This window comes from Phoca vitulina, unplaced genomic scaffold, assembly GCF_004348235.1.
Source record: "Phoca vitulina isolate PV1807 unplaced genomic scaffold, GSC_HSeal_1.0 scaffold21, whole genome shotgun sequence".
NCBI classification, from domain to species: Eukaryota; Metazoa; Chordata; class Mammalia; order Carnivora; family Phocidae; genus Phoca; species Phoca vitulina.
The window spans coordinates 21,948,372-21,960,657 of record NW_022589724.1 but is presented as its reverse complement, the minus strand read 5'-3'; the positions used below and the strand labels follow the sequence as shown (position 1 = coordinate 21,960,657).

The window sequence follows — 12,286 nt, the reverse complement described above, 5'->3', positions numbered from 1 at the left end:
AAGAACATCTGCCAACTGAACTTACTGGTGAAATCACAAGCTGCTGAAGCACTGACAATTAGCAATGCTTATTCAACAAGCGCCTAATATGCAGGATAACAGAATCTCTTCTTAGGGAAGGTAAGTAAAGGATAATGATTAAATGCTACTGTCAATTGTCGGAACATAAGAATTAGTCAAAAAGCCTGTCATCAAACACTGGTGGAAAAGGAGTTCAGGGACGGCCTGTGTAACAAGAGAAGAGTGTGGGATGGAGGGCTTACAGGAAAACCCCTGAAGGAAAGGAGGGAAGCTAGAGTGACAAGAGCAAGTGGTTCTGCAAGAGGGACACTTCACAGGTGACACACTAGGACAAGAAACACTACAATTCAAGGACTGGACTTGATAAAGGGAGAAGCTGAGAGTTTCAAAATAATCCATCCCTTTGGCCACGTCAGACTCACGTTATCCAGGTCCTTCCGCAGCGCAATCTTGCTGGTCACCAGCTCATGGGCTAAGTCATCATTTTCCTGTTCCAACCTCATGTTAGCTTCTTGTAGGCGCCGGTTCTCCCGCTGAAGGGTAGAAAGAAACCAGTTACAGACATGTAAAAATTAGATGGCAATGACAATTTCTCAGGGTTAACCCTCAAAACTCATTTCTGAGTCCTATGGAAATCATGGGAGGAGTGGTTGGTCCTAAAATGCTAGCAAGCAAAATACTTAACTGGTCCCAGTGACCTTGTCAAGCAGCTACTTCTGATGAACCGTGACGAAAGGCCACTGAACTGTGACAATCTAGGCAGCTGGTTTAAAGCACCATAGATCTTACTTTCTCATTTGCAAATTCAAACTGAAACTTGAACCTAGAAACAGTGGATCTGAATTTAAATTTAAAAGAACTCAGCAAAGCCAGTTACAGGCATGATTACAGGAAATGAAAGGCTGAAATGAAAGCTCTTCACATCGACCCAGGCCATAAGCAAACGAACCTCAAATCGCTCGATAGGGTCTTCTTGTTGGGCCTGCTGTTCCCTCATGGTGTGATACTCTTTTTCATATTTTTTCAACTTCTTCTGACTAATCTGTAGGATAAACCACAGCACAAATTAAAAAGTATGAGAAAGTGGTAGCTGTCTCAGGGCCTGCGCTGACCTGGGCATCTTCAGTCACTATGGAAGTGGTGTAGCCCCTCCAACCTGAGCTCTGAGTCCTGTTGTCCCTAATCATCACCCTCTTCCTCCACCATTTTATTTTGCACACACCAGTACTGCTGCAAGGTGCTTTCAATCTGTGACCTCAGGATACCTCGACAAGATATGGTATTACCATCCTCATTTTATAGGCAACTTACTGGAGGCTTAAGGAGGTTATGTAATTTGACCAGGGTCAGTCAGTTAAGGACTGGCAGATCTGGGAGTGGAGCCCAGGCAGCTAAACTCCATGCAAAGTCCAAGCTGCACTCACCACACTACCCTACACTGATCACCTTCCCTCCCTACTAGCTCCTTCTGTGCTGCTATCAAATAGACACAATTCTCTCTGCCCTTAAAAACACCATTCCACTGACCATTCTACTTAGCTGCTCTTCTGCCCCACCCAACTACTGTCCTCTTGCTCTCAAGCTGCTTCTTACCAGCCATGGCAAACCACAGGTGTATACATTCCACTTCCAGTGCTTCATGGCCTCTTTAACCTCTCTAAATCAAGCTTTTGCTCTGACTACTCTCTAGAAAGTACTGTCTTGAAAGTCACTAGTAGTTTCTTTTTCACTCCATCCAGTGGGTCCTAACTCTCCCCAACTAGACTTCAAAATTCCTGCCTTTCATTCTTTAACATGACCAAAGGACTCTTCTCCCCTCCAGGAAATCATCTCTCTTTATTCTCTTGTCTCTCCTTCTACCTAAACAGTCCCCAACCTGCCCCCCGCTTACAGGCTAGCCTCTTTTTTCCTTCAATCTAAACATAACCAAAGGCATCCCTTCAAGATGCAACTCTTACTCTTTTGATTCCTTCCTCTAAACCACTAACCCATTCCCTTTGGTATTTTTTAAATTACACCTTTAAATACTTTGAAATATAAGAAATAGAGAAGTGCTAAAATCAGTATGTGCAACATAACGACTGATTATAAAGCCAACACTCACTCCCTCCCAAGACTTTAACATAATCAGCACGGCACGGCTGGCTCACAAATCTGACTTTCAGCCCCCCCCAGCTCTGGGTAATTAGGAATCTCAGAGCTGTGCTAGTCTAACTTCCTTATTTTACAGGCAAAGAAACAGAGACCTCGAGAGGGGACGGGACAGCCCCAAGTGTGCAGCATCTCCAGTCTCTTGTTCCAGGATTCCCTTTCCATCTCACTGGAGCTGCCTGTTTCCTCCCACTGACTCTCTGGACACTGCCCTTGTCAGATGTTTACAGGTCTGCCTCAATCAGAGCTTATTCCTGGAGTCTGGCTACTGCCTGTGGGCAGGCAGCCAGGAACATAACCCTATGCCCTGGCTGCCATCTTTAGAGAGATGCCCATTAAACACTTGGGGTGAGGCCACAAGCTGGACAGTGACATCTTTAAAGCCAGATCTTCTGCGGTTGAAGAACAATGCTGGGGTAAATGTTTGTGTACATAAGTGATTCACAAAGAAAGCACCTAAGTAAAACACTGGTGTGATTAGTAAATTTATAAACAATCCAAACAGATCAATAGTAGAGGAACAGACAATAAATGAGGCCTGTGGGCAGCAAACACTCCCTCCCAGAGTCCTCTGCGCCCAGTCTGGATAACTGACAAGGGAGCACAGTGGTTAGGAGGCCCCCCAGTGCTTGATTTAAAAAAAAAAAAAAAGAGCTGACACTACATCCTACAAAACATTCTCATAAATCTGCAGGATTCTTTAACTTCTCATTCTCATGCTGGAGTAAGGAAGAGCTAACATTTTTTCCCCATAAACATACATTATAAAAAGCTAATTACAAAATAATTTCTTCTACATTTTCCTTATCCCTTAAGATAAATGCCTCATTCTCCGAGCCAAAGGGTTGACTCTGCCTCAGCACTGTAACAGCATTATTATACACTGGGTACCTGAGAGATGCCAGATCCTTTACTCATGCCATCTCATTTTGGTTCTGACATTTTCATGATAAGATACAGGCATTTCTTTTTTTTTTTTTTAGATTTTTTTTTTTTTTTTTTTTATTTGAGAGAGAGAGAGACAGTGAGGGAGGGAACACAAGCAGGGGGAGTGGGAGAGGGAGAAGCAGGCTTCCCGCTGAGCAGGGAGCCCGATGCGGGTCTCGATCCCAGAACCCTGGGATCATGACCTGAGCCGAAGGCAGACGCTTAACGACTGAGCCACCCAGGCGCCCCAAGATACAGGCATTTCTTTATGTACTTCCCACATTTTCCAAATTTTCTGCCTTGAGTACGATTTATTTTTATAATTAATTGAACAAAATAGGGGCGCCTGGGTGGCTCAGCTGGTTAAAGCGTCTGCCTTCAGTTCAGGTCATGATCCCAGGGTCCTGGGATCGAGCCCCACATAGGGTTCCCTGCTCAGTAGGGAGTCTGCTTCTCCCTCTCCCTCTGCCCCTCCCCCTGCTCACGTTCTCTCCTTTGCTTGTTCTCTCTCAAATAAATAAGATCTTTTAAAAAAGAAACAAAATAAAGGCTTGTTTAAAAATAATTCTCATAATTATTCTAGACTTCTCTAAGACAGAGCTCTTCTTGCTCACTTCTCTAGATAGTGGTCCCCACCTGTGCTTCTGAGTCAGTCCTCAGGGGTCACCCCTTAGGACTGATACAAACAGACCTCCACCACCTTCCTCACTGGTCCAGAGTTCTGACTTCACCAGCTCTGGCTTGCTTTCCCACTTCTCATCCTCACTTGTTACTGGTCTCCCCCTCTCTTTACCCCCTTACCCCTCACCCCACCCCCATCACAGACAAAAGATAAATAAAACCAGCACAGCTTCTAATGGGCTCACACCTGATCCTCACTTTCGGAGCATGGGCGGCTATATACCAGGGCCAACTAGTTCAGGCTTCCTCTGAGGAATGGACCCCATGAAAAGGCAGATGCCTGATACCCAAATGGGGAACCAAGAGGTACCAGCTGCAAAAGCCACAATTCCAGCCTCCTTATTAGGCTGCACCCCAGAGAAATCAGCACCTCTCAGCCTGTCTGTCCCATTATCAGTGCCTTCCCCAGGTCAGAACTATCTCACTCATCGTCATCCCCTGCCCATGCACAAAGAGAGTGCCCACAAATGCTTGTTAAATTAATGAGAAAGGACCCCCTCTTCTTTGCATCAACCTATCTTCTGAACAGAAATGGCAACCACAGTGAACATACAGTGCAAGCCTGGTCCCCTGCCTGGACAACCCCGCACTTGGTTCACTCCTATTCACCTTTCAGATCTGAGCTCTAACGTCACTTTAGTGTACCCTTCCCCGGCAACTTCTTCCCCCTATCAGGCCAGGTCTTCATTATATATTCTCATAACATCAAGTCAATTCCTTCATGGCACCTGTCCAAGTTCACAATTATTTATGTGCTTATTTGATTGTCTGTCTTCCCACTGGGAAACAGGCCACATCTTGTTTTGCTTACCCCATATCTCCAGTACCTAGCTCAATGCCTGGAACATAACTGGGACTCAATAATCAGATGCTGAACAAATCAAAGCCAGTGGCCTTCCTTTTAACCTAATAAGGATGCAGCAGGACATTTATTTATCCAACACTTGAGCAGTGTTCCTTGTGAGACATTAGTGATACAAAGATGTATACAGAACACAATATGCAAGCTCCATAAAGGTAGGGATTTTTATTTACTATAAAATTCCTAATGCCTCATAGACCGCAAGCATGAAAATGCTCAATGAATAGACAAAGTCCCCACTCTTAAAAGTCTAAGGTTCATTTGATCTCTTACTTATCCCAATAACATTTTAATTGAATTCAGGAAGCAGGGCAGCTATGGACTCAGCCCCAGAGCTCTGAGGCATACCCACTATTAGTGGACTCCTATCAGAAGGCTGGGAAAGCCACAGCTCCACACACACAGATATTTTTGCCCTCAAAGAAGCTTAGTTTTGAAATTTGTTCTGTTTAAGTGTACTTTCAGGGGGGAAAAACTCTAATATAATTTCCTGGGATAAGACTATGTTTGTAATTTAGGTAAAACCAATTTTATGTCCCACTGCAACTAGTACATTGTTTCTTAACACTGTTAGAGACAGTACTATTTTGAAAGTCTCCTGAAAGCCGTGGTTCCCATGAAAGCACTGTTCCTGTAAAAGAGCACAGAAGCCAGGGCGCCTGGGTAGCTTAGTCGGTTGAGCGTCTGCCTTCGGCTCAGGTCCTGATCCCAGGGTCCTGGGATTGAGCCCCGTGTCGGGCTCCCTGCTTCAGCAGGGAGTCTGCTTCTCCCTCTGCCTCTGCTCCTCCTCCTGCCTTGTGCACCTGCACACTCTTGCGCTCTGTCTCAAATAAATAAAATCTTAAAAAAAACCAAAAGAGCACAGAAGCCAACTCTGCCTCAACCCTACACCAGCAGTAAAGCATTCTGCATACCATTTCAGAGGACTCATGAGCTCCCAGAGGTCACCCATAGTCCCAAGTTAAGAAATCCTGAATCAGAGAGAAGGTGGAGAGTTGGACCATGCCAGTTTGATATTTTGGTAGAAGTACGTATTTAATCCCAAACACCCCTTTCTCCGTCACTTGTCATTTATCTGTCACAGGAATTGGATAATGCTCTCTCTTAAAACATGTGCTACCTGCCCCAGGAGAGCTGCTACCTGATCTGATAAAGTGAGAGAGTGGCCACTGACATGGGTCGGGGGGAAGTGGGACAGTCTGTCACGGAGAGCTTGGGCTTTGTAGGTGGACAAACCCAGGCCTGAGCTCTGGTTCTGCCACTGACTCACTCCCGTCACTGAGGGTGAGCTGCCTTACCTCAGCCTCAGGTTCCTCGTCTGAGAAAATTCCAACAGTCCTATGAGGACTACTGTTAGGAGGATCACATGATATAAAACATATCAAGAGCTCAGAAGAGAGCCTAGCACATGAGGTCTTTTTAATTAAAAGGGTAGTTATTATGTGTTCTTATTAATATCTACATTCTTGTCCTGACTCAGAGACAGAGTTACCCTCTGAACATGTTCTGCAAGCAATGAGCCATTAAGTAAGTCTATTTAACACAGGAGAGCAGGAAATAGGCTGTGGAGAGGAAATGGGAGCTGATTTACAAGTTTGGCTTAAGAACCTGTTGCAGGTGGGAATCCCCACTGGGCTAGAGTCACAGGTAGTCCAGGAAAGGCGGGAGGTTGAATGTTATTAGTAGCTCTACATGGCAGGGGTGAAGTATGCTGTGCAGGTGAGTGGGTGGGTATGAAGATGTCTGGTACACTGAGGAGATCTTGAACCCAAAGTCCTCACTGCTAAATAAAGAAATCTGACACAAATCCATCTTCCTTTTCTAGAATGCTAATGGCAGGGACTTCACTTTTTAGTTATTGATTTAAAAACCTGAGATTTACATAGGACTTTCAAGATAACAAGATACCTCTACACCTACTATTTTATTTAACCCCCCAAACAACTGAGATCACCTCATTTTACTGATGGGGAATTGAGACCTAGATAGGTAAAGTGACATGTCAAAAGCCAAGGACCCAGTCCATTAGGTGGCAAGAGCAGCACAAGAACACAAATCTGGGGTAATTGTTTCTCATCCATCTCTGTAGTATGTTCAACACTGAGCACAGTTCTTGGCACGTAAGAAAATCTACAAATGTTTGTTGCTGTGAATGGACTTAAGGAAAGCAGATGTCTGGGCAGAGGAGGTCAAACAGGGCAGGCCAAATGAGCATGGATGATGATGATAATAATGGTCATCAGTAGAACATTGGCTTTTTAAAGGCATCATCTGACTTCTCTCTCTACAACCCTGCCGTGTTAACCTACCTTGGGTCACACAACAGAGGCAGAGTCAGGATGAGAGCCAAGGTCCGTGGGACTCCAAGGCCTGCACTCATAACCACTTGAAACAAATCAACATCCTATTTAATTTCTGAGCCCTTTTATTTAATTTGTTCAAATAGTTCAGGCTCAAACTCCCTCAAAGATCACTAAATAGAATTAGGCATTCTGGTTCTACCATCTGAGTATTTTTCTAAAATGCAAGTAGCAAATTAGTAGCAGAGAACCCAAACACAGATAAGAACCAAGAGAGACCAGCTTATTAAAATAAAATAAGAAGGTAGTGGGCACTGCTCCCCTTGTGACAACCAGCAAAATTTAGAGTTCACTACAGAGAAAACGAGCTCTCACTCAGAAGTTTCATGAAATTCAATCTAAAAGGTAGAAAACAAGCACAGAGGAAAAACCATAGCCTGATCTAATCATAAGGAAAACTGAACTTAGCTAAACTTTGCTACAATTGAGCTAAACTGACAGAGACTGAGCTTACCCGCCATTACAAGACAAACATCACCAAAAATACAAGGAGCCCCTGTCCCATTCATTCAGTCCCTCCTTTCCAGGATGGCACACTGATGGTAAGCACTGACTTTAGAGTCTGAAATTCCTGGAATCTAACCCCAGCTCCATCATTTCTTAACTTTACACCTTTTGAGAGTTTTCTTCAATTCTCTAAGCTTCAGTATATGCATCTGTAAAATGACCTCATATGATCACTGTAAGGATCGAGTCACTATGTGCAGACACTACGCAAGATTCTGTGAACACATTAAGAAGCAACAATGATGAAGGCACTGCAATCATAGAGCTTAAAATCCTAACATACACTAATATACAAATGATCTGAGCAGAGAATGAAGTTCAAACTAATACTACTTTTAGCTCCTGAATAAAAATATCCCCCAAAGGCAAGTATTTCCAAATGCCAGGGTTTTCTGTTTCTCCAAAGAGCAAATGGTTAGGATTACATTAGTTTGGAGACACTGCTATTTGGTTTCTGTAATATCTTTTTCTATAGGTAGTTTGAAGTCTTGCACATTCACTTTAAGTTTGAAATAACACATCCCAATGAAGCAATCAATGGTTCAGAAGATCCATTTCACCTCAGATAGGATTCCAGAGTGAAAGGGTCAAGTTTCCACACTCAGGTTTGTTCTAAGAAACCCACCGGCCATCTCTGTTATGGCTCCTATTTCTTCTGAACTAGCCTTACATATCTGACTTCTCTCAAACATCTCAAAAAACCAGTTGCTCTCATATTTCTTGAATCAAAAAAATTTAAGACCTACGAATTAATTTTTTCCCCATTTTCTCCCTTTAAATACAATGCATAGCCCAGTTATGAGTATGAAAGAGTTATGGAGCTCCTAGGACCACTGATGATCTCCTGGAACAATCTATTTAAAGTGAAATTCCTGGGGTGCCTGGCTGGTTCAGTTGGTGGAGCATGGGACTTCTGATCGTGGGGTTGTGGGTTTGAGCCCCATGTTGGCTGTAGAGATTACTTAAAAAGAAAATCTTTAAAAAAAAAAAAAAGTGGAAATTCCTTTTAGATCTTCTATCAGAAGTGGAAACAATCTTTCTATCTCAAGACAATGACCCATAAAGGGAGAGCAACTCAATGGACAGCTCAATGAATTCTGATGTATGCTGTTAAATTTGAGATTAAGAGAAGAGGATCTAAGACTCTTTAAAAAGTAAACAAAATATTTCAGTTCCATAATAAAAGTAAGGAGCAAGAACGAGAAGGGGAGAAGTAAAAGGACTGAAAAGAGAGAAATTAAGAAAGAGGCAAGTAAAGATTGACACAGAAAGATTTATAGAGAAAAGGAAGACACACAGGCAGAGAGGAATACAGACCGTTTTGAGCAACAGCCCCACCTGGTGGCCATTTCAGATATTGCCACACCTGACTTAATTCCTACTGCAATTCTGCAGTTAAGAGGCCACACAATGGCGTGGAAGGCTCTGGGAATGTGGAGTCAGAAGGCCTGAATTCCACAAGGGCCCCCATCACTGCCCAGCTAGGTCCAGTGGGTAAGTCACTTAACTTCTATAAGCCTCAGCTGCCACACTTGACTTGCCCTGCATACCTCACAGGGTACTGAAGGGAAGAAAGGAGATATCCATAAAAACTACACAAATACCGGAAATTACAACATCAAACTGTTAAAACACAACAGCAACAAAAGTAGGTAACTGTTTCCTCATTGGCATGTGAGGCAAAGTATTCCTAATTCCCACCCTAGTCAGGAAGTACAACTGAGAAAACCAAGCCACAATATTTAAGAAATTAAAAAATAATGGAATGGGATTTCAGTGAGTTACAAAGCCAATGTTTCTTTTCTAAATTCTACACCAGAAAGTTCAAAAGCTAGTTTCCAAGCCATTCATAAAGCAAGAATCCCCTTCTCCATGTCTAGAGGGGGCTCCAAACCCACAGATGATCATTTGTCCTTTCCTGCTGACGGAGGCACTCCCACATGATGCAGTCCACATAATGCAGGGCTCATGACTGAGCCTGCTAATGAGTTTCCTTATTTTTGAGCTAGCAAATAATCACTGTGCCTGAGGTTCTTTGCCAATAATTGGCTCAACTACTGCCTATATTTCTCTTAATAATTTTTGGCATTAATATACCTACCAGAGTACAAGTAACCATCACTAACTATACTGCATCCTGCCTTTTAGCAGAACAATTTCATTCTCATTTCCTGTTCAATATGCAGGCTTTCCACAACGTGAATCAATTTTAAGAAAAATTACTAACTTTCTCACCCAAAACCATATGCAAGTAGGGGGAATCATCCAAAGTGTACCCCAGCCATGCAGAGTTCTCCAGGGCCAGAAGGAATTATGTATCTAAGCACAAAATATGTGTGCTGTGCAGCCTTGTCTACCTTAACTCCTTGAAAGCACAGGCAAAAAAAAAAAAAAAAAAAGATATTAGACACCTCCAACCTGGACTATGGAAATAAAGGATCCATATATTATTAAAGTGTTTCAAGCTACTGAAAACCCAAAAGGTAAAACCTTCAGCTGGAAGCTATTTTAAGCCTTCCCCAAAGCCACGTTAACTCTCCAACTCTTCATAAGACAACACTTGGTAGAAACTCAGCAGCATATTCATTTAATTCACTCATTCAACTAATTTTTGTATGTCAAGTCCTGTTCTTATGCTGGGGATCTGACAATAAATGAGATCAAGTTCTCTCTGCTGCAGGCTTAGTTTGGGGAGGGGGCAGGCAGACAATAATCAAATAAACATATAAGATAATGTTAAGTAACAATAAGTGATAGGAGGAAAATAAGACAGGGTAAAGAGATCAGGGTGTAAAGTGTTGAGGGAGCTGCTACTTTAGACAAGGATATTAGAGAAGGCCTCTCTGATGGCATGATATCTGAGCTTAAGACTCAATGAGGTGACCATGACACCACGTGGACATCGAGAAGAACACGATGGGTGGAGAGACCAGCCAGTGAAGGGGCCTGAGGAGTGAACATGCTCAGCATGTTTGAGAACAGCAAGAAGGCCAGGTTGTCTGAAGTGGAAGGTGTAAGGGGGAAAAGGAGGAGGAGGTAAAATCAGAGAGATGGTCAGAGGTCAGATGGTACGGCACCTTGTAGGCCAAAGCAAAAACTCTTGAGTTTCATTCTGAGATAAGAAGCCATTAGAGTTTTAAGTAAGGGAGAGATGGAATTAAAAAAGAAAACCATTGGGGTGCCTGGGTGACTCAGTCCGTTGAGCATCTGACTCTTGGTTTCAGCTTAGGTCATGATCTCAGGGTCCTGGGATCAAGCCCAGCACGGTCACTGGGCTCCGTGCTCAGTGGGGAGTCTGCTTCTCTCCCTCTCCCTCTGCCTCTCCCCACCGCTCTCTCTCTCAAGTGAATAAATCTTAAAAAAAAAAAAAAGAAAAAGAAAAAGAAAACTATTGCGGAAATGGGAAGACATGGAGTCCACTGGAACATTCCAGAAGACAAGTGACAGTGATGGTTACACTAGGGTGTTAGTGAGAAGGGGCCAAAGCAATCAGAATCAGGGTGTACTGTGAAAACAGGGCTGGGATGGAGGACCAAGATGTGGTGTGAGAGAGAAAGAGGTATGGAGAATAAGCAAGGGTTTTGGCCTGAGCAGCCAAGTTCCAGGAACCTAAGATGGGACACTGAAAAAGGAGATTTTGGAAGGGAAGAAATCAGCAACTAAGAGGCCTCCTCTTGTGTGAACCAGGCTGAAGTGGAAAGAATGACTCAGAGAACCTCAGAGTTCACCTGGGTCTGTGCTCTGTGCACAAACCCACCATCTGAAAATGTTTCTAAAAAGTGTGCATTTGATATCTGCTTGAAAAACCAGGGGGCACCTGGGTGGCTCAGTTGGTTAAGCGTCGGCTTTTGGCTCAGGTCATGATCCCAGGATCTCCTTGCTCGGCGGGGAGCCTGCCTCTCCCTCTTCCCCTGCTTGTGCTCTCTCTTTCTCAAATAAATAAATAAAATCTTAAAAAAAAAAAAAAAAGAAAGAAAGATAAAAGAAAAACCAGAGAGGGAATAACCACGGTAAGAGCCATCATTTCTTGAATGCTTACTAATTACCAGGCATCATGGTAAGCACTGTACACAGTGTAGTTAATCCTCACACATGACAGCTCTTAACCACAGTACCTGGCACATGGGAAAATATCATCAAATCTTATCCAGAGTACTTGTGAAGTATGTAACATTTTAAGCTGAACAATAACTTTAATAACTATTTCACTAACTAGAGGCTCTATTTCTTTTTGAAATCCTTAATTCAATATATATTAGGATTTCTATTGTTTCTCAAGCTTAATAGGTAGGTAGTCTTAGTACTTCCTTCCCCCTTTCACAAAGACGGCAGGCATTCCAAGGTCCTAACTTTACATAGAGATTCCAGGTTCAGCTACCTCCTGAAGGCCCATTTTCATATTATATGGCTTCGTGAGCATTAAAACCCTCATACCTACACCTAGGGTTCCTTCCATATTCCCCTGAGATGTTGTTTTACCACTTCACACACACTAGCTTTGAGCTACTGTGATTTAGGTACCTGGGATTTCTCTTTTTTCTTTCAAGTTCATCCAGGTATTTGCTACCTCCAAGTGTTTAAAGAAGGGCAGCCTGGGGGTGCCTGGGTGGCTCAGTCGGTTAAGCGTCTGCCTTCGGCTTGGGTCATGATCCCAGGGTCCTGGGATCAAACCCTGCATCGGGCTCCCTGCTCATCGGAGAGCCTGCTTCTCCCTCTCCCTCTGCCTGCCACTCTGCCCACTTGTGCTCTCTATCTCTCTGTCAAATAAATAAATAAA

General features: G+C 43.4%; 1 protein-coding gene across 5 annotated transcripts in view; it reads right to left on the bottom strand.

The window, feature by feature from the left end:
* The window catches only part of LOC116641192 (rab GTPase-activating protein 1), a 149,454-nt gene that overhangs the window by 15,753 nt on the left and 121,415 nt on the right, over positions 1–12,286 (bottom strand). For 4 of the 5 annotated variants that reach the window (XM_032418771.1, XM_032418773.1, XM_032418774.1 and 1 more), the window contains 2 exons: positions 971–1,063; positions 444–554 (listed from right to left, as the gene is read on the bottom strand). In XM_032418771.1, coding sequence (XP_032274662.1) covers positions 444–554; positions 971–1,063 — 204 coding nt within the window. The remainder of the gene's footprint in view (positions 1–443; positions 555–970; positions 1,064–12,286) is intronic. The other variant, XM_032418772.1, reaches the window with a different exon arrangement.